The sequence below is a fragment of the Xiphophorus maculatus genome, chromosome 5, assembly GCF_002775205.1.
Source record: "Xiphophorus maculatus strain JP 163 A chromosome 5, X_maculatus-5.0-male, whole genome shotgun sequence".
In the NCBI taxonomy this organism is placed as follows: domain Eukaryota; kingdom Metazoa; phylum Chordata; class Actinopteri; order Cyprinodontiformes; family Poeciliidae; genus Xiphophorus; species Xiphophorus maculatus.
The window spans coordinates 12,778,603-12,800,795 of record NC_036447.1 but is presented as its reverse complement, the minus strand read 5'-3'; the positions used below and the strand labels follow the sequence as shown (position 1 = coordinate 12,800,795).

General features: G+C 39.6%; 1 protein-coding gene across 3 annotated transcripts in view; it reads left to right on the top strand.

Moving 5' to 3' along the window:
* The window catches only part of pax5 (paired box 5), a 59,565-nt gene extending 37,725 nt beyond the window's left edge, over nt 1-21,840 (top strand). For all 3 annotated transcript variants that reach the window (XM_023334413.1, XM_023334411.1, XM_023334412.1), the window contains exons 7-11: nt 5,101-5,233; nt 9,412-9,513; nt 13,133-13,219; nt 13,811-13,897; nt 16,307-21,840. In XM_023334413.1, coding sequence (XP_023190181.1) covers nt 5,101-5,233; nt 9,412-9,513; nt 13,133-13,219; nt 13,811-13,897; nt 16,307-16,389 — 492 coding nt within the window. In that variant the 3' untranslated portion in view covers nt 16,390-21,840. The remainder of the gene's footprint in view (nt 1-5,100; nt 5,234-9,411; nt 9,514-13,132; nt 13,220-13,810; nt 13,898-16,306) is intronic.
* Nucleotides 21,841-22,193: the final 353 nt, after the last annotated feature.

Sequence of the window (22,193 nt, the reverse complement as noted above, 5' to 3'; positions counted from 1 at the left end):
CAAAATGTACGAAAGTGGTAGTTAAATGTAGCAGAAATTAGCTGATAACAACAGAGTGTCATCTCATTCTAAACTATGCAAAGGCTCAGTCTGGACTGATGGAAACTAACTTATCGATGCATGCAGAACAGCTGAAGCAGCACCAACAGCAGCTGATCGGACATGGTCTTATATTAACATAGCCAATAATAACAGATCAATTTGATCAGATGTTCCACAAAATGCACTTTATTTTTGCATGTTTAAAGCAATGTAACACACTTTCTTAAATCTCTATTTTTAGTGCGTTTTACTTTTTCACATTGTGGTACCGTTTTGTCCAACATCCATTTCCAAACTTGCAACTGCAATTTTGACTATAAAGAATGAACAAGAATAAAGGGAGATTATTAAGTGTAGATTTCCCTATAAGACTCTATATGTAATCACCTATAATTGTTGAACCAGATCCAAATTTTCCTGCCATCCTCCCGTTCATCCTGCCTAGTTGTCCAATTCCTCCCCATCAGCGTTACCAACCCCCCAGCCCCCAAGTTCAGCCCCCTCCTCGGCCCCCCCAGCTGCGTCCCTTTTCCTTTGATGAGAGCTGATGGCGCTGTATGAGCGGTGGAATTGACAACATTTACGGGTGCGAATGAGAATGATCCATCTTGCTTAGCGGGCCTGTCACCCCACTGGCCAAACTTCATCATGACCAATTACCACAGCAGACCCTTTCTTCTCGGCTGGTGCTGCTGGCTGGCTCTACACATGGCTACATGGACACATTAGATGCTATTATAATGAGACCTAGCAGCCAAAATTTGGTTGTGTTGGTGCGTGGGGGGTATGCAGGGATAGCATCTTTGACTGGTTTAGAAAAAAAAACAAACTGCAGGACCTCTTTCTGAAAGGGAAAAAAAGGGGGGGGCTTAAAATGTGCCGGAAGTGTAAAAAGGACCAGAAAGAGAGAGGTGTGTAAGTGTACAGGGTAAGCTCTTATTTGGCAGGTCACAGTCCAGTGGTTGTGTTGTGTGTTGACGAGCACAGGGGTGTTTAAGAGGTCAGTGAGCACAAACAAACGCCTACACATACACACAGATGCAGACGTATTAAAAGGGTCAGTGCGACACTCTCACCTTATCACCCCCCGCACCCTCCTTCCCACTGCCTCTCTCTCTCACACACACACACGGAAAAGAGGAATGGAAGACATTTGATGAGTGAAAGTAAAATATCTGATAAATAATGGTTTAGTATGTGGCGAGTTTTGCTCCTAGCTTAACTCAGGGAACAGCACAAGCGGTGTTAACTTTTCTTATTGATGCGCTCTACATTCTGATGTTGACGTAAGAGGCAATCTAGTTAGTCAATAATTTTGGACAAAATGTGGGTTAACTTTAGAGTTATTCGGTGTTATTTCTCAAAACTGGACTAGATTTGGGTGCGGGAATGATCTAAGGACAATTTTGATGTATGATTCTGAAACTTTGTGTTTTCTAGCCAATTCCAACAATTAGTCAAATGGTGATACAGCCATCATCTGGAAACAATTGAGCTGTATTACCGACATCCATATTTATTTATAGTTTGGTGGCCTCATGCATGGAATTTGCAAACAAAATATTGCTAAAAAGGATACCTTTCAATAATAACTTCATTTCATATTATATTTTTTGCAGTTCTGACTTAGATCCTGTCTCCCTCTAAAAGTCCATATCATTTCATCACATTGCAGAGCATCAAATAAAAGCAAGCATCAAATATAATATTTTGCATAAATGTCGAGGCTGCCTTAGACTTTCTCTGTCATATGCAGCAGAGTCATCTCTCCTTCAGTGCACTTGAAAAGTAGGATTACACAGTGGCCTGAATCCAAATGTTTCCATTGTCCCCCCACTGAAAGAGCTCATTATTCAAAAGGTAGTTCTAGGCTACATGTTGTCCTCGCTTGGAAGACTAAATTAATTTAATAGCCACTGATAACACTGCATAAAAAATAACAACACCATCTACTATCCCAAAAATGTTGAAATTAGTCACTGCTGTCTAAATCACTCTTTACACATAGTTAACATTCACCTTAAATCTGGAGCAATGTTAATGAATTCAAAAAAGCCCCATTCATCCATTTTTCAAAAAATTTAATGTTTGACAGATTTTATGATCTAAAGTTGAAAATACATTTCATTGTTTGAGGGAAGGTCCCAACCTCCATGCATGCATGTCTTTTCTTCTAATGTATGTGGTGATTCAAGATGGCAGCGCCCAAAGTTATGCATGTATATTAAGTTAAGTTTTTTTCTCCTAAGAAAATAGAAACCAGTGATGAGATGTGAAATCTCAGCAAGTATGCATGCAAATTTGAGCAAAAAGTGCTCATCTAGCTTGTTTTTTTATGTTAAGTTTTGAAATAAAAAGGATCCTGAATCAATAGGACATGTTTTGTCCTTTTATTGAAGGTTTTAATTAAACAATAGCCCAACAGCTGTGACATTAACTATTCACATACCTGAAACAGAAGATATTCTCCACCACATTTTGTGATTTAGAGCCTCTAAACTTCAGTGTAACTCTGAAATCATTCAAATACCTTGTGGATAGTAATAAAAATCTAAGCCTAAATAAGGTTTCATGGATTTGGGCCCCTGTTTCACCAACTGATTCAATTCTGTGACGCTGCTTGAAGTTCCTTGTGGTACCGCAGCAACATAAAGCTTCTCATGCTGCCTCAGACTTCACAGCATATCTCACATTCAGATCCACAGTGATGGATTCCAAAATGAGGAAAAAATGGGAAAATAACCATAAACCCAATTTTTCACAGTTTGTTCTATTGATAAATAAAGACCAATGTCTTCTCCTTATTATGTGAAAATGGACGATTCTATAACAGAACATACTCAAGAGAGTCAAATGTTCATACACTCACACCTAAACCCAATAGGAGACAGGTCATCGCCCGGCCAGGAATGTTCCTGTCCAGACAGTCTCTGGTGTTTAATCTATATATTCTCGGCCATCGATGTCGCTATCATCTCTCTAAATTACCAGAACCGCCCACATATACTCACACACAATGAGAGACCTCTCAGAGAGACGAGGATGGATGGGTCATGGCTAAAAGCCGAGGTCAAACACAGGTGAGTGGACAGACTGCAGTCTGGCCTTTGGGAGGAGCTGGTATGCTGGTATGCAGGTTTCTGTGGAAAAATACAGTTTGTCGCCATCCTAACTATGTGGTTTTAACGATCCATCATCAAAAATTTGACATAAAATTTTGCACTAAGTTTATGTTTGTTCCGGTTTGCTATAAAATTTACAGCTACATTAGTGGCTACAACCTTAAAGGTTTTTGTACTTTAATAGAATTTTCTGTGATAGACCAACACAATGTAGCGCTAAATCTGGGGTGCCCGATTCCAGCCCCGGCCTGCAACTTCTAGATGCACTCCTGCTCCTACACACCTGAATTACATGAACCATTCATTACCAAGCCTCTGCAGAGCCGAATGACTCGTCGCTGATGAGAGAATTAAGCTAAACTGTCATTTGATAAATTGATAAACAGTTTCAAAATTGTATTTAAATAAAAATGTGCTTAATATGTCATCTTGATGCTCTTAATAGACTTTAGTGAAATCTAATGACTTTAGGAGTCGTCTTAATAATAGATAAAAACCTACCTGTGCCAAAAAGCCTGTAGTAACTCTATAGGAGATGCAGAAAAACAGATGTTACATGGGAGAATTGTTTGACAGAACAAATCACTGATTGTTAGCTCTACAAATTTGGTTATAAAGGAAGAGTGGTCAGAAAAACTAAGAAGTCCACTTTCAACTTTCCACAAGCCAAGTAGAGGATACAGAGGAGAAAGGTGCTCTGGTGAAACGAGACCAAAATTGACCTTTTGACCTCAATGCATTATAGTTATGTATACCCTGAAGATATGATGAGGCAACATCATTTGTTTATGATTATATGTTGATTTGAAGAGTATAAAAACCTGATAATCTTTGAAGAAAATATGCTAGAGGTTTTAAAAAACTGAAACTGTGGAAGAACTTCACTTTCCAGCAGAATATTGACCCCAAACACACAGCTAGAATTAGAAGGGAATGGTTTAGATCAAAGAATATTAGAATGGCCCAGTCAAAGTCAAACTTAATTCCAACTGAGGATCTGTAATAAGAGTTAAAACTTGAATTCAGACACAGATTCATTAGTAAAAAATCTTGAAAACTGCTCTTCTTCTTACTCTAACATTACAATCATTCACTACTTTTTCGTGAACTATTACATAAATAACAATAAAATACACTGAAGTTGGTAATTATAACGTGACAAAACCTGAAAAAAGCTCAAGAAGCATAAACAGATTTACTAACTTAGCAATTTTATAATTGTCAGTTAGAGTCAAAAGCTTTGACTTTGAAATTGAGAGTTTTGTGCTGAAAATATTCCCACTGCTACATCAAGCACATATTTTGTTTTGTCACTTAGATCTTTTCCTCCATGTGTGGTTTTGGGTTTTGTATCTTCCTGTAATGTTCAGAGCATTGGGAGTGTGTATGTGCATTGAGAAGATCACCATTCTTAGGTTGGTATCTGGGGAGACAAGAGGCTTTGTCTTATAGCCACAGTCTGTGTGTGTGTGTGTGTGTGTGTGTGTGTGTGTGTGTGTGTGTGTGTGTGTGTGTGTGTGTGTGTGTGTGTGTGTGTGTGTGTAAATATATGTTTGTTGTGTATGTACCGTGTGAGTGCTGGAATGAGAGGGATGAAGAGAAAGTGCGAGCTGATCCTGCGGTTACAGACTGTTGGACTTGGTTGTACAGTAAATCCCTGCCTTTGTAAACAGATCAATAAACTCTCAGCTGTAGGTGTGTTTCTGTACATTGGTGTGTGTGGGTGTGTGTGCTCCTAGGAAAAGCTGCTTTGCTCATCGCTGTGAGGAAGGTGTAACATGCAGGATGTACTGTGGACATAATAAACAGATTACTCACAGCTGTACTCCGCACGGGGCACAATCGTGCCTTGATATTATTTTCAGCACAGAGTATCATGATTTGGATTTGCTGTCTAATAAATCTATTTTTCCTTTTCCTTTCTGCTTCCTTCCAGACATCGGACTACTCGGCCATGGCCTCTCTAGCAGGCGGACTGGACGAGATGAAGAACAGTTTGGCCAATCCAGGCACAGGGACGGAGTTAGGATCCAATGTGTCTGGCCCACAATCCTACCCGCTAGTTCCAGGTAAAAATAAAGAAATAAAATAATTCCTTCAGTGTTCATAACTCTGAATATCAATAATCAAATTAGTCTCATTACTGATTTATTTTTATCAGAAACAGAAACCACACACTTCCATAGATTTAACAACTGCACACATAAAGAAGATAAAGTAAGTCAAACTCTGAAGTTTATTACAGAGCGCAGAGGAAAAATCCAATGAAACACTCAGTTAATCAACTCATTTACAAGACAAACAGTTCTCCTTATAAACTACATGATGCTCACTGACAGAGTTAGACAGTAACAAGAGCTTTTTTATGTTTACTGAATAAAGCTAGACGTCATCAAGTATCCACTTAACATACATCAAAACGGAAAACTGTTTAAAGTTGAGGTTTTGAAGAAATTCAAAGTTTCAGAAGCCAATGGACATCCAACGAATTGGGCCAGAACTTGAAGGATTAGAACAGTAAATAATGATTGTGTCGTGTGTCGGATAAGCCTGCTAGATTTCATGTATCAACCTGCTCTGTGATTTTGTTCCTCTCTAAGCTGAAGGGTTTGTCACTACAATAGTCTCTCCTGGTAACGGCTTGTTAGGATATCCAGAAGCTCCTCACAGTGGATTCAGATCCAGTGTCATCCACTCTTTGCAGAAACTTTGCATAAAATTTGGAAAAACTGTGTAGAGATACTTTAGTATAATGAGTAAACACAGCAACATGGTGCTTTAAGCAGTGCTATGAGCACTTAGTTTAAACTCAAGAAACTAAAAACCAATTTGTAAAAAAAAAAAATTTCTGAATCTACTGAGAATATTTTAAATATGAATCCATTTAATGTCATTTGCTTATTAATAAGTGTTTTTGTTTAAAGCAGCTTTTATTCTTGACTTTCACAAGAGCGTTCCTCTCATTCTCCAAACTAAGATCATTCTGACCCTTTCCTACTGCATGTGAAATACTGAATAAATTATTTCTTCTAAAGGAAGTAGTGCTTAACCAACCTCTGGCTGCACATTCATCCAATTCACAGGATAAACCAAAAACTTACCTTGAAACTTTGAAATAGGGGAAAGCCATAATTATAAACAAAAACACACTGGAGCTAATGCCTTTCTTCTTAGCAGTAGTTTAAACTGCATAATCTAAGTGCTCAAAGCACTGCTTAAAGAGCTCAGTGCTTTGAATGTCAATTAAGTGGAGGAAAGGGATTTAAGGAAAGGTGGAGGAAAAGTGAACACCTCGCTCCCTGCTCTTTCTCCATTTAGGGGCACAGGGAGAGGCACGATTAATTAAGAGCAGACCAGGGAGCACTTGGACAAGCCTTTACCACTCCCATCTGTAATGAAGGGAATCATTGATCTGGGAATATGGGATATCTGGGAATAGGTTCTTTCTTTTACTCTCTCTCTCTCTCTCTCTCTCTCTCTCTCTCTCAAACCACAGAGGAATATTACCTGCACACACCAGAGCAGGGGAAAAAAGACAGTGTGAGAAAAAGAGAGAGAGATGAAAAATTTCCATTTCTGCTTATGCATGCAAACACACACATTCATATTCACATGCGCACACACCTTCTGAATATTATGCATGCATTTCCTCGGCTGTCTTTTCCCTCAGAACAGAGCTCCCTCTAGGGGATCAGACGTCCGTGTGTTTGACGCAGTGTTTTTTGCATCCTTGAAGTGTTGATACTCTGGACACATGCTGGAGAGCAGCATCTACATGCTCGACCCTTCTTCGCAACCCCGCACGGCACTTTCCTTTACTCAGAGCGTCCGCCAGTACACCAGGGTGCGAAGATGCGAAGGGGGACACTTTGCGTGTCGTTGATCCTCCTGGGCTTGACAGGGTTGTTCTGATGGCTCTTTGATGTGGTGAATGAGACAGGCAGACCAGTAGGACAGAAAACGCGTGCTCATCTGTAGCTGCAAGTGAGCGCGGAGGAGACTTGTACTTGTTTGTTGACCTCTAAAGAAAAGCTGTGGAGAACAGATACATCAATACAACTGCCATACATATGCACAAATACAGTGCATGAGAACGTACGCCCCCACACACGAACACGCCAACACACATCTCTGAGGATCTGGCCCTGTCTGCCCCCTCTAACTTGGCTGTAGAGAGTCCATCTCTCCCCGCTTCCACCCTCTTCTCCCTCTCCTCCATGCCCTGTGCACTGACCCTGAGCGGATGAGCAGCCCGTCTGCGCTAATGCCTCGCTGTCGCGTCAAACACCAAGAAAAACTTTACTACACGAGACAGGAGAGAGGAGGCTTAGAGGGACAGAGGGATGCTGAAAAAGGGAGAAAATCAAAGAAGGGGGGAAAATTGCATTCAGAGAAGGAGCTGAGGAGGCTAACGTAAGTGGACAGAAATTTTGAAGAAAGAAAATTGGATTATTTATATCTCATGATAGTTGTTTTCATTGTGAGAAAATGATTATGCATAAAAACCCATCACTGAGGACCAGAGGCAAGATTAGGTGAGTGTCTCTTGTTCTGAGTGTCCAACAGGTATTGGTTAGTGTTACTTAGCTATTAGGAGAAAGAAAAAACATCCATGATATTCCTTTTTTTTTTTTTTTTTACTAATAAAGAACCCAAGTGTGGTGTGAATTCATGTGCAGCCATGTTGAGTCAATACTCAGGACGAGAGTAGAATCAGCTTTTGCTGCAATTTGGCAGCAGGTCTTTTGAATTTTGTGTGCACAGGGTTTGAAGGTTTAGACGTAGACATGTCTGTGAACATCACTTTTTAAGGATTGCTGCAAATTTAGGTGTAGATTTGATTGAGCCATTCTAATACATGAACATGTGTTTCCTTTAAATGAAGCTTGAGACTGTAGACCAGTCTCAAGCTATTTGCAACCTCTCAGGTTTCTTCTGGTTGCCCTGTGTTTAGCTCTATCCATCCTACCATCAGCTCTGACCAGCTTCCCTGTGTCTTCTGAGAAAAAGCATCTGCTCAGCATGATGCTGCCACCACCATGTTTTATCTTGAGGGTGGAGTGTTCAGGGTGATGTCCCATATTTGTTTACTACAATAAGTAGCACTTTGTACATAGATCAGAGATATGTCTTGGTCTCTGCTGAGACATATCTTGTACATGTCCACTGTTTCCCCTTCATGGCTTGTAACAAACTGCAAATGGGTTTTCTGGTTTCTAGGCTTCAGCAATGTCTTTTTTTTCCTGCCACCCAAGTGCTTTCGACAAGTGCTACAGCTAAATTTTACCATTTGAGCTGTGGATCTCTGCAGCTCTTTCAGAGTTAATATGAGCCTCTTGGCAACTTTGATGATTAATGGTTTTTGATGGGACGTTAAAAGCTTATTACCTAAAGTAGCCTGAATTATTTTTACGCTTTTCTAAGTTAACTTTTTAAAAAGCTTTGAAAACCCATGTACCATTCTTCTTCCAGTTACGTCTCAAGTCATCATCTTCTTTGTCTTTCACACAAAATCTCCCAAAAAATACACTAAAGATTGATGTTGTGATAATGTTTTCTTTATACCCTTAATTGTAATAGTTTTTTTTCATACCATTCTCTCTTTATAAAAGATTTTACAGCCGTTTTTTGCTTATTTCTCTTTTCCCTCTTCCTGCTTCCTCTCAGTTAGTGCTGGTTAAGTGGAGGGAAAGTGAATGGGATTGATGGTGTTAGTATTTGAGCTGCTTGTGATGATGATAAATGTGTGTGTGCAGACAGAAGGAGGAGGGTGCTGGTGTGTGTGTGTGTGTGTGTGTGTCTGTGATGATGATGAATGGAGGGTGCCCTCTCCTCACACTCCCAATGTCTACGGCACGCAAACATAGAGAAATGATTTGGGGCGACACACTGTCATGTAGTCTAATGCAGTTATATATCCCATCCACCTACTGACAGAAGGAGGAGGCGATGGAGGAAACAATAGAATAGAGAGTCACTAAATTAATAGATGCCAGAGGATGGGAAACAAGGAAGGAAGAAGCAAACGGGAGAGACACATCTAGAATGAGCTGCTGAAAGAGCAACATCCCAATGCTACTACAGACATTTTTGGGTCCTGTGAGTTTTAAATTAATAGAAATTTGTAGATCTCTGCACACAATTAACTGCTAGAGAGATAAGAATGTTGACGATGGCATATTGGTGACTGTAATGACACAGAGAGGAGTAAGATACTGATAAGAGGACATTTTCTGTGTCTTAACAGGTCGAGACCTGGCCAGCACAACTCTGCCAGGCTACCCTCCTCATGTGCCCCCAACTGGACAGGGCAGCTACTCCACTCCCTCGCTCACTGGCATGGTACCGGGTGGGTATGCACACAAACATGCAAAAAATATAACTTGTTTTACCTAGAGTCCACAAATTCATCCCAAAAGTTACCACATGGCAAGAAAAGGTCACAACAGCTATGCAGGGAAATAAAATGTCCATTTATTAAGGAGCATCTACAGGCTAGAGGTGATGACAGGGTGAGAGAATCAAACAGGATGACACTGAATAACAAACACAGCACAGTACTGGTTGGCCAAAGATTATCAATGCACTGAAAAAACCCTAAACTTGCCAAAAGCCTAACCTTAAGTCAATGTTTTACCATAAACAATACCATACCTCAATATCCACTTACGTGGGATCAGGTACATATCCTGTTGCAGTTGATGAGGCTGCCAAGAGGCACTTTACACCCTGAATGGGTCACCTGTCCAACCATGAGTGCACATACTGACAACAAGGACAATTTAGAGTGACGAGTCAACCTAATGCATAGGACAGAGGAGGCTCTGACCAGGATTTAAATCTGCAGGATCATTTGCAGAGAAAGCTTCCATGTAAGTTAACTCAAGGCACAGATACTGCTGTGGAAAAAAAACCCAAATTATTATCTCAAAACGTAATAAAATATACCCAGATTAGTGATTGACTTATTCTGAAGAGCTCCATCTATTAAACAAGAACTAACAACATCTGGTATGGTGGATTTTGAGATGGGACCTCACAACCAAGAGTTGTCAAATGTGACTGGTGTTCAGTCTGGAGGATGGGTGAATTTTTCAGACATTGCTTTTGAGCCGTAGCACACTTTCACACCACAGCTGCACAGTCGTCTTGAAATGGACCTGATTTTATTTCTTTAGATGGTCCACAACATTTAAGGAGAAGGGATACCTGGTGCAGACCAAACAAATGCCCTCTGGACCCTGAGAAATAATCAGTTTTCTTGAATCTTGCTGCTGTTTGCTTCTTGTTATTAAGCAAACAACCAATCCAGCAAGAGTGTGATCTGAATACTTCTCTTTTCATCTATGTGGCTACATCAAGATGTCATATTCTCCCTTTCCCAGCAGTCTTTTTCTGTACAGTATAAATAGTACCATACTGGATAGCTTGCTGCCTTGCAAGCTGCTCATACTGGGAAATTTCTTCTGATATTTTGCAGTTGTTGTAATCATATGATGCTTTAAAAAGTGCAAAAAACTAAACAAATGTGCAATATTTTTTGACATCCCCTGCCAAGTTTAACCGAGTCTGTCGCATCATCCCAGTGTGAAAACATTTGGTTTTTGCAGGGTTTGCGGTTCTCCTTTTGCAGAACAAGTTTCTACTGTACAGAAAGTACTGGTGTCATGTTGGGGATGTGCTTAGTCCAAAAGCTTGATGCAATAACAACCTGCTATGTGATCCATTACCTGGTTGTATTAAAGGCATGTTATACGTTTTAAGTTCTCAACAAAAACAAACTCAAATATTGTATCTGACTTCCCTTAAAGTGATTATTTTATCTTGCAGCAGATCCATAAACATGAGTTGAGTTTCTACAGCACATATATTGTAGAAACTCTATATATGCATTGTGTAGGTTGTGTGTGTGGGGGGGTGTCGGCGTGTGTGTTGGAAGAGCATACATGGCAGTGCCATTCCTCTTCCTTTTCTGTCTACCGTGGCTGACAGTGGTCCCGGAGGGTGGCATTTGTGTTCATATACCTGTGTAAGCTGTGTGTTGGAGGCTCTATATGTGTGTGTTTTTCTCTGTGTATCATTAGAAAGCAGCCACAGTAGCACAGCTGTCCCTCCTCAACATTAGTAATTTGTTTTTAATGAGAATCACCAGTGACCCACGACTAATTCATTCATTCCCTTCCACTCCGCCTTCCACTGCACTTTTGTGTTTCAATCCTGGAACGCTGTTCTTCTTCTCTCTTTTCTTGACACACCAGCAGAGGTGGTTGCGTTAAAGATTCTGCTGTGGAAAAATAGAAACACAAGGTCCAAAACAATGTTGTTTGCACTCTGGTGTCTCTGTGTATTCCCAGTCATTCACACACACACGCACACGCCCATGTCCATGAATTGATGTACACACTGAGTCTCAGTGGACATGTAGGAACAGCACGTCTAAAGATGGGTAACCCTGTCGCCCTGTCCCACTGCGCTGTCCTCGGCTTTGACAGGATATTTGAGTGTGTGTTTGGGCTGGTGCGTACCGTTGTTTGTGTGTTTGTTTTTGACAGTGTCTGTGTGTGCGACCTTGACACCGAGCTACACCAGGGAGACCCCTGAGCTTTCTTCCCTACTCCTCTCTACCCTCCGTCTCGCGTCTGCTAAACAACCTGACACATCGCCGTCACCGCGGTGATGACAAGGGAGAGGATGTTCGCGCCCGGGGGTGCCATGGAGACCACATCCTGAGACCCACACCTGACAGACGCAACTAAATGTACACTCGCAAAAACGAAAACTTGTGCGCACGAAAACACACAGCTAACGCTGCCGTTGAAATGTTTCTTCAGTGAATTTTTAAAGCCGACTCCATGAGCTGGCTAGAAGTATTGAAAGAGATAATCTAGAAACTTTGACTTGCCAACTTTGCTTTATCTCAGCACTCCTCTGCCAAATTATCCTCCTTTTTGTTCACTCTGTCTAATATCATACCTTCATTAAGCAAGCAACTCTCTTCTGCTGTTCCCCTTCCCACTCCGTCTCTCTGTCTCCTTCTCTCTGCAGCAGGGGTGCTGACACTCGGAGGGGGTGTAGGAAAGCACTGAGGCAGAACCGACAGAACGAGAGGCAGGGAAGAGGAATGGGTTGGAGGGGGGAGAGGGAGGCAGAACAGAGGGAGGGGGCATCAGGGTCTGTGACTGTCAGCTATGGGAGAGGGATCCCCTGGGAGGAGGGATGGTTCAGGAGGAAAAAAAATGAAAGAAAGAGCAAAAGACTGAGAAAAGGAGAGTAAGTCAGCAGAGAAATGGGGGGAAGAAGTAGAGGAGAATGTTGTTTTGATGTGAAGGGTGACGGGTGGTCTGTACTCAGGCGGACCAGAGGAGAAAGGAGAAAAATAAAGATAAAAGATTGGAGGGATGTGAGGGAGGAGAAGACATGAGGAAGAGTAGACCCCAGACAGTGAGTAGTAAATGAGGGAGAAAAGCTAACCTATCATCCACTGGGTGGAAGGACCGCTATAGTCTGACTGAGCTCTCCAACTCAGACACATTCAACTAGTCTGAGTGTGTTAGAAACACGGGATAGAGGTTAATGTTCAGTGTGTATGAAAAATAACTAAACTAAGCAAAAATTAATATAAAAAAGTCAGGATGAGCTATAAACCATAATAAATCTTGCTAAACTTAAGATAAAAATGATCTAAACATAACAAATGTGAAATTAAATAATCTAAGCTTAGCTAAAATAGTTTAAACTAAATTGGTTAAACTAACTTAAACTAATAAGACTAAGCTAAACTAAATACCTTAAACTACATGCTGTGTTAAACTAAACTAAAACAGGCTAAAACCAGTACCAAACCAATATAATATAAGAAAAAATAATTAAACCAAATTAAGTTAAATATGTGGAATACCATAGTTATTGTGTTCAGTTCCTTATTGTTTCTCAACATACTACGTTTTCTGCTTTGTGCTTTCTTTCAGGAGGAGATTTTTCTGGAAGTCCGTATTCCCACCCACAGTATTCCACGTACAATGAATCATGGAGATTTCCAAACCCTAGTCTATTAGGTTGGTACATACTAAATATTTATATGCAAATATGAATAAACGTGCTACTGTATGTCATTTAATTTTGCCAAAACCCTTGCTCCAATGGCTCTATGTCTTCCCTTTACTGTCTCTTACACTAAAGTGGATTGTAAAAATCTTTTGCAATATTTTTCATATAAAAGGATGAAAAGAGGAGAAGTGAGGAATTGAGGACAGCAGGTTATAGAAAGTGGGTTTTATGATAAAATTGTTAACTGAATTTGTAATCAAAAAAGCTGCCAAGAGGCCCTTGGTGATTCAAGAGTATCTGTAGAGATCTGGTCTCAGGTGGTAAAATCTATAAACAATTGTCAAAAGAAATCCAGAAGAAGTCCCCTTTGCAGTTTGCAACAAGTCATGTAGGTGACACAGCAAACATATGGAAGAAGTTGATCTGTTTGGGTGAGACCAAACTAGAGCAACGTGTTTTAGAAAACTTAAAATACACATCAGGCTGAGCAAACCATCCACACGGTTAGGACTATGATGACATGCAGAGTCCTTCCCGCCTTCTCCTTTCCTCTCATCAACTCTCAATTTTCCTGCTTCCCTCCATCCCTCTGTCTGCAGTGTTTCAGCAGGATTATGGGTCTCTCCTGGGGACGGAGATCGGATGCTCGTCCAGCCTCTTCACCAGTCAGGCAGGACAAATGCAAGGTAGGTTTAAAGAGAGGGAGAAAGAGAGGGAGTAAAAGAGAAAAGTTACCTCATAAGGGAACAGGTGGTAAGAAGCAAATTCAGTGGAGTAAACCAATGGAAGAATGTGAGGACGAGATTCAGATTTGGAGACACCAAAGCTGGAGAAAAGAATAAAATGTCAAATGAGTAAACCTCCTGTTTTAAAACCGGGTGAGAGGGTTTCTAAAATCTAGAGTGGGACTAAAGAGTTTGTCAGTTCGACTTAATGCTTCACTTCCCCAAAGAGGCTCCTAAGATTACCTGGACTGCGGACAGACACAACCTGTCGGCGTTCAGCTGCTCTGATTGATGGAAGGGACAGAGACAGGTGTGTGTATTAAGGTGAGAGGGAGAGGGTTTCTGTGTGTGCACTTGGGGTTATGGTATTGAATTGACCTCCTCCCTGGAGAGAGAATAGACTCAAGGGATCAGTGGTGGTAGAGCTGTACTTGGCGTGTCAACTTGGACTGTCACTTGGACGGTGCGAGGAGTATCTCTGTGAGGGGGGCGGGGGGGATCCGCTGAGAGAGAAAGAAAGTCAAGCCCAATCTATTGGTTGTACGTGAAAGAGAGACTATTTTTTCTGCCATTAGCCTCATCAGCTCATGTCATCTCATGCCTGCCTTTCACTGCTCCGCTCCGCGCTGAAATATAATCTTAGCAGAAAATTGAAGCCGCTCATTTCACATTTACACTGCATTCAAAAAGAGAATTCATATTTATTACAGACCGAGTCATATTTTTGTCATTTTAACCATCATTCCTATCTGTAATAGAAATGACTCTGTCCAACATAATTACTGAGATTCATGAGCATGATGACATTGTGACCGAAGTCCGGGGAGGGGGGGGGGAAGAAATGAGCTGGAGACGGTGAAAAAAGGTTTAAGGTATTATAATATTTATGTCTTCTTGTAAAATTCTTGATTTATGACTGTAATTACCGCTTTAAATCAGAATTATGGTAACAAACATCATAAAAGTATAAAACAATCCCATTATCTGCACTTAGTTTGGAGACATGTAGCACGCCTTCATTTTCTGTTTTGTTGCAGTGGATGTTAAAAAGCTCCTTTGGTTTTCTGCAGTCACTGTCATTTATGGTATAAGGAGGTAATTGTTCAGCATTGGCCACAATTAAAATGAAGATGAGTACAACAACTAAAAGTATATTAATCTTTCTGAAGAATTATGTCTTTATTCTAAATACATTCATACAGTTGGAGGAAAAATCCCACTTGAAGAGAAATTAATTTTAAAAGTTAAATGAAATAGGACAACATCTCTTCCAAAGGCCCTGGAAAGCTTGGCTAAGTTTGCAGCATTATGAATTCTTTGAAATACAAGGATCTATTAATAATAAGGATGTGTTAATAATAATATACTATACCTTTGCACTGAACAAGAGATGTTTCAGCAAGACAAGTTATTTAAAACACAGGGGCAAATTAAAAATGATTCTTTTTTTACATTTTTAGTTTTAGTTTTACATTTTAAGTTGCATGCAGTTTGAGGATTTTGTCAGTAGATGTCACTATATCACACAAACCGATTACTAAAAGATGAGAAAAAAAGATAAATTCTGAAAATAAATTACTCTTTTGCTTTTTGGTCGGCATAAATTCATAGTAAAAAAGTGAGTACACCCCATTTAAATTATATTATTTTGATTACTAAATAATGTCTTCGTAGAATCTGTTGTGAAAACCTGATCAGTTACCGGTATTCAAGAAAAATCTTGACATATAATTGAGGTTGTATTTTCTTTTTACTAGGATTAACTTCTTACACTGCCAAAGTACGAGCTTGTTTTCCTCTTTATTTGTGAATTGCTGCTGAGTCAAAAAGGAAATTTGTGCTTAATGTTGAATCCACACTTTGCCGCTTCATCACAGCCTCCATTCCTGTTATACCCAGAAACAACCATTTTGTACCAGTTCATTTCTATCGGTAGTCAAATGTTCTGACGTCTTGAGGAGATACATAATGGTAAAAATTCTTAAATTTCACTCTTATTCTTATTTTATTGTATATATCTTATATTTTAGTATCTGAAAAAGTATTGTGGCTCTCGTTCCTTTATATGCAAGACAGATCTTGTGTAAAGTGCACGAAAAATGCACTTTACACATTAGCCACAAAAATGGCTAAGAAGCAAATTGAGCAGCATTTGTTGTGAATATATACAAATTTAAAAAGAGAAAATCGGTTCATCTGCTTTGCAAAACAACACACTTTATCCTGACGAAGCATTTGATGTTAAGAAATTACAACCATGTCTGTATATTATATCAAACTTTGAATGAAATGTTATGTAGTTTCTTATAATTTGAGTTACTCATGTTTCAGACAGTTAAAAGAAATGTAACTGTCCGTGTTTCTGTGCAGGATCACCGTATTATTACAGTGCAACGTCAAGGGGAGCAGGCCCTGCTGCCACTGCAACAGCCTCTGCCTACGATCGCCACTGACCCCTCCAGAAAGAAGAGAAGGATGGAGAGCAGGAAGACCAGGGAGGAAATAAATGGATAGCACCAGCACCGTTCAGTAAAAACCTGCCTGTACGAGCAAGGACTGAGGCAAGAAGGAGTTTTTCAGATCTTTTGACATCAGTGATGTTTGCTTTTCATTTGATTCCAAACCAACAAACATTTGTTTTGGCTTCAAAACAATACTGCCTGGTTGTACATTACTGTACAAATACAGAAAACATTTTATTAAAAGTACCATTACAAATTTGGACCCTCCTACATTATGTTCAGACTTTTTTATTTCCATTCATGAAACCCAAGAAGTCAAGCTAGTTGTTTTGTTTAGAGACTGCTATATATTTGAACAAATCAGAGCAAATCCCTTCTTAGACAGTACTTTTTATGACTTGACATCAATCAATTTTCTATGCCATGCTGCAGTGGAGTGAAGACAATCCAATCCTCATAAATCTGAAAGACCAAAATCCTCCATGAATTTATTCTACTTTGTTTTCTGTGGCTTCAACACAACTAATCTAGAAACACAATGTTGAACAAGTAACAACTTTTTATGGCAGAAGTATACCATCCCTCTATCTTTACTTTTTGTTACTTTGTTTGAGCCTTTTATGCCAGCTGAGCACAAGGAAGAAAGTGTGTAGCAATGGTATTTATACCCTTTTCTGTTACAACCACAAACCGTGAAGGAAAAGAAAATGACACATTCTTTTAACTGAAAACCCTCCTCATAGCATGATGCTGCCACTAGTTTCCAGGATGATGTGCAGTGTTCCTCATTTCAGCTGCATACTACTTTGTGTTGGTATATCAAATAACAAACAGAAATTACAATGATATTTGTGGTTATAATGTAAAGGAAAAAAATCTGAGGGGCATGAATACTTTGCCCTGTAAAGTATTCAGGAGGCTGGAGTTAGTTTCCCAAAGTGGCATTTTTTAGCTTTCTGGTTGTAAGATTCAATAAAAACGTATCAAATGTGCAGCCTGATTAGCTCATCATCACTTATAATCACTGTTTAATGGTGGGGTTTGGCAAACATCAGCACTATTACCTAATAAAACCTGCATCCTCACAACATGGTTATATTTAGAGAACGGGCTGACCGATGCCAAAGATGGCAACCACCACTCACTTGCTTGGAAATTGTTTGACTGGTAAACCAGAAGCATTTCTTAGCTTTCCCACATCATGTGCAAAATAGCATTTTCATACACTGTACGTGCAGACAGGTTAGAATCAAACTTGCTTGTGAAGGCACTGCAGAGATCTTAACAGATTTAAAACCTAAAGTTTTAATAACACCTGACCTTTTTGTTTTCCTTACATAAATGGCAATGTTTTAACCAGTTTTGATCTGACCTAAAGAGAGAATACTGAGAGATATTTTAGTTGCAATATTTCAGATAACCAGGTGGAAATCAAATCAGTTTTAGAAGTTTCAGGTTGTCTCAATTTATCCATGCCTTCAGATCCATGCTTGCATTTAAGTGGCGCAAATGACATCAGACAACTAGAGTATTTACCCTTTACAGATGTCTTCTGCTTCTTTCTTTATGAGTGACACATTTATTTATTGAGAAGAAAGCCATTAAAACCAGCTTCACAATTTAATTGTACCCCTGCTTAATTTTACATTTACTGTGATTTAACAAATTGTTTTTGGTTCAATTTAATCAGCCAAATCTCTGGACCTGTAAAATCAGGTATTCTCCAATCACATCTCAATGCAAAGCAAAACTAACAAAGAGACAAAGCTATTGACCTATCTGTCTGACCAGAGTCACAAAATAATTGTATAAGTCTTTGGGACAGTTGACAAATTCAGAAAACATCCAACACTTGTGAACTTTTGCAGGAGTGGACAGCCTTCTAAAATTATTCACAAATTCATCCTTATCCATAAGGTCCCCCGAAAAAAACAGAACAACGTCTGCAGACCTGGCTTGCCTCAGTTAGAGTCAGTGGCGAAATTGTAATCAAAAAGAACCCAAAGGCCTGTAAGGCATCTTAATTTTTCCTGGGAATTTAGGGAAACATTTTCTGGACTAGTTTGAAGAAAAGTGGAAAGTGTGTCTGAGGATTTCTGTGTCTGTATTTAAATCAGGAGAGAAAATGTTTGATGATATGAAACATTAAAGTGTGACCATAGCAGAAGCACAAGACATCTGCAAAGTGGCAAATACTTTCTCATAGCACTATACATGCCTGTCAGTAAAGCACAACCTAAAATCTGAGCCCTCCACTATATGAACTGTTCAAATAAACCAAAAATCTTTCCCACCTATTGTTGTCACTGTACATTAAGGTGCTATCCTACCTCCCCAGCAAAGATTTTGTAGTCCTGTTCAAGAGCTATTTATCATGGAGGAGACACAGAGTAATATATTCAGAGGTTTTCCTGCGCTGCACTCCTGGGTGAGAGTAAACGCTTGTGATTTATGATAGTGTCATGTGCTAGAATAGTGATAATATGATGTGGATGACGATGCAGTTAATAATGAAATCTGAAAAACCTTCAGTACAATAAGAAGTCTTTGTTTATAAATGTGATCAAATTGAGATTTTCCTGTTTATAGTTTGTTGCCTGGTACCAATGGACAGAGGCGTCTCCTGCAAATGTTCAGATCAAGAACCAGGAATCAACCCTTGTTTTCTCGTTCTCTGGTTCTCCTGTGCTGTTGATTACTTTTTTTAAAACTCCCCAAAGATGGCTCCCCCTAGTGGATTGGCTGACAAAAGCACAAAGAGACTCAAATCACTGTTTTTATCGAGTTCTTCTCCTCTTCTTTCTGACTGCTTGTGTTGTTTGAGATACTGAAAGAATTCCTATAAAGCTTTGTTTTTATGAAAAATCTGTGAAAGGTTTCTCCTGTTCTTTCAAGTTGACTTTGGTTTATTCCCTACATCACTTCTGCGCTGCGACAATTGCTTGACACCAGGGTTGAGGCCTTACCCATCATGTTTAGAATAGGATAGACTTGCCTTCTGGCATTGATCTGAAATCAGTGTGTTGTTCTTCACACACATCAGAGTGTGCGGGCAACGTCTTCCTTGTTCGCAAGATTTAAAGAAATCAGTGAAACAGAAAACAATTTTATTTATTCCCGTTCAAATTTCAGAGTACAAGTTTTATTCATGAAAACAGCAAACAGTTTAAAGCCACTCGCTGTGGATTTAGCAGATATCTGCAAGTGTTTACAAAGTCTTTGGTTTCCTTTCTTTATCATGGTTGGCTCGCTATTGTTCATCATTGCTGCTGTGCAGTTTTAGTAAACACCAAATCTACAGTGGGGAACAAAACAGAGGTTTACAAACCTCTGCTAAGCAAGATCATTTTAAAACTTTACTCTTTGATCTTTTTATTTTAACTTGTAATAGATTTGATCATTTTACATTTGTAAAAGTTCTGCATCTACATCGCTAAAGAAGAGTTGTGTGACAGCGGACCTGCTGGTCCTCATCTCAGCTATAGACTTTCCTTTTTTCTGTCTTTTTCTCTCAGTCCTTCTGAGGCATTATTGAACCTGAACCACACCAGCTGAAAACAAGGACAGTGCCTTTGGTTTTATATATGTCGACATCCCCCTTACTGAATGTGAGACGCTAAAACTAAAATTGGCCTCACTGTCTCTTATGTCTATTAAAATACTCTGGACATCTGCATTTGTAAATTCAAACAAACCTCTTAACAGTAACATAAAGCTTCACCTTCCACACCTAAAACTGATCTACCACAGTCTGAGTCATAGATGAGGGAAATGAATGTGTTTTCAATCACAGACCTGCTAAACTTCATTCTCTTTTATCAGCTCTATACATGGCAGCATATTGCTCAGAATAATTAGACGATAAATTTGATTTCTTATTTAGTTGTCAGTATTTTAACCGCTTCTGACTTAAAGTTTAGTTAATGTTCCTTCCCCTGTTATGATAAAGTTGCCAAGATGTGCACTTTTGTAAACACCAGGCAGCTCTCTTGATGTAGACCTGAGAGCAGATCAATCGGTGAATCGATAGCTGTATCAGCTGCACTCCACTTACTTTTATACTAGAACATTCAGAAGCTGTCAATGTAGCCCATAAAGATAATGTTATCTCATATTAAATGTCTTTATTTTATATCTTAATAGCTTAAAGAGATATTTTGGTCAGCCAAAATCAGTAATAGCAAAACTCTAATTGGCGCATCTCTAGTTAATTTTATTTGAATGTCAATGACTTTTGTTGGACTCCCGACAGAAAACACACAGGCCTGTATGGATGCTTCCAAAAGCCAAGTGAAGATGATTAACTAAGGTTTAACTTCAAAGTACTGTAGTATGCTAGGTAGTTAAAATGTTGAAGTGTAGCAAGTCAGCGTCAAATCACTTTACAAAAAGTCTGTCATCTTGATGAAAACCAACAATCAGAAACTATGAATAAGCCTTTAATATTCAACTCAGACTGTTTCAAATGAAATATTTATGTATTGTATGTAAATTGAGGGCAGGTCACCCCAAATACTGTAGAATGCTGTTTTACAAGAGGAGAACAAATACTAATATTGTGCAGATTTGTACATTGGCACAGGAACACAATGTAAACTTATCAAGAGTTATAATATTTCTATGAATATTTCCTTATCGACAGAGCTTTTGGCCTGGATCTGTGATTGAAATGTTCACATTCAAGAAATGCTGAATAAAACAGTAAAAAGAGATGCCACACAGGCAAACACACCCGCTTCCTTTCAGATACAAATCTAACCAACACAAAAGATACAACCCAGCCAGCTAATGATCGAAAATATTTACATTCACACGTTTATGGGGCAGCAGCCTCAAACAGGCTAAACTTAGCGCCTGCTACCTTTTGCAGCTCAGAATCAGCTGGCGATGCATTAACAGGATTATTTGTTAACTCTGCGTCTCATAGAGAAACAGCCTCTCCTGCCACTGCTTTGACCCAACGGGTTCACATGGGGAGAGAAAGGATTGTCTCTGACCAGCAGTGGTTTCGATTTGCAGCTGTGACATTGACTGGGAGACTTGTCATTGCGGGTGGTAGTGACTGTAGAAAGCGTGCTGGGCAGAGGCCACACACATACAGACACACACCCACACACATTCTTATAGAAATATTAGTATAGACGCGCTCTCTCCCTCCCTTTGTCCTCTGCAAAGTGGTGATCGCCCCTCCTCTTGTTCCCCAGGGGAGCCCAAACCTGCTGTGCCATCACAAGCTCGTCCCGTTTCTCCTCTCCCCCCCAATTCCTCGGCCCTAATCTCATCATATCTCATGCACTCATCTTCCTCACTTCACTTCTCTGCTGTCCTCCTGTAGGACTGCCACACCACCAGGATAAGGTATAGCAGAACTGTGTGTTGATTTCAAGCATGTGACCTTTCTTGAAAAGTTCTCCTTGTTTCATCAGACAGCTCTGTTAAAAATCCAAACAATATTTTAGATCAGATCTTCCTCCTTGCAGTGCTATAAAAAATAATTTCCTCCTTTACAGATTTCCTGTTTCTGCTTTGTTTTTTTTTGACGTACTTATATTTCAGATCAGAAAAATTACATTAGTTAAAAGAAAAAAGTAGTTTCAAATTTTTTATTATTAATGGAAAAAAAGCTATCCAAAATGGCAAAACCCCAGAACTGTTTCGCCTTACCTTCAATCATTTGGGATATCTGTCACTGAGTTTTTTACATCTCTGTGGAGGAAGTATGGCCCACTGATCTTTGTTCTAATTCAGCCCCATTGGTGGGTTTTCCAACATAAAAACATTGTTAATGCACGCAC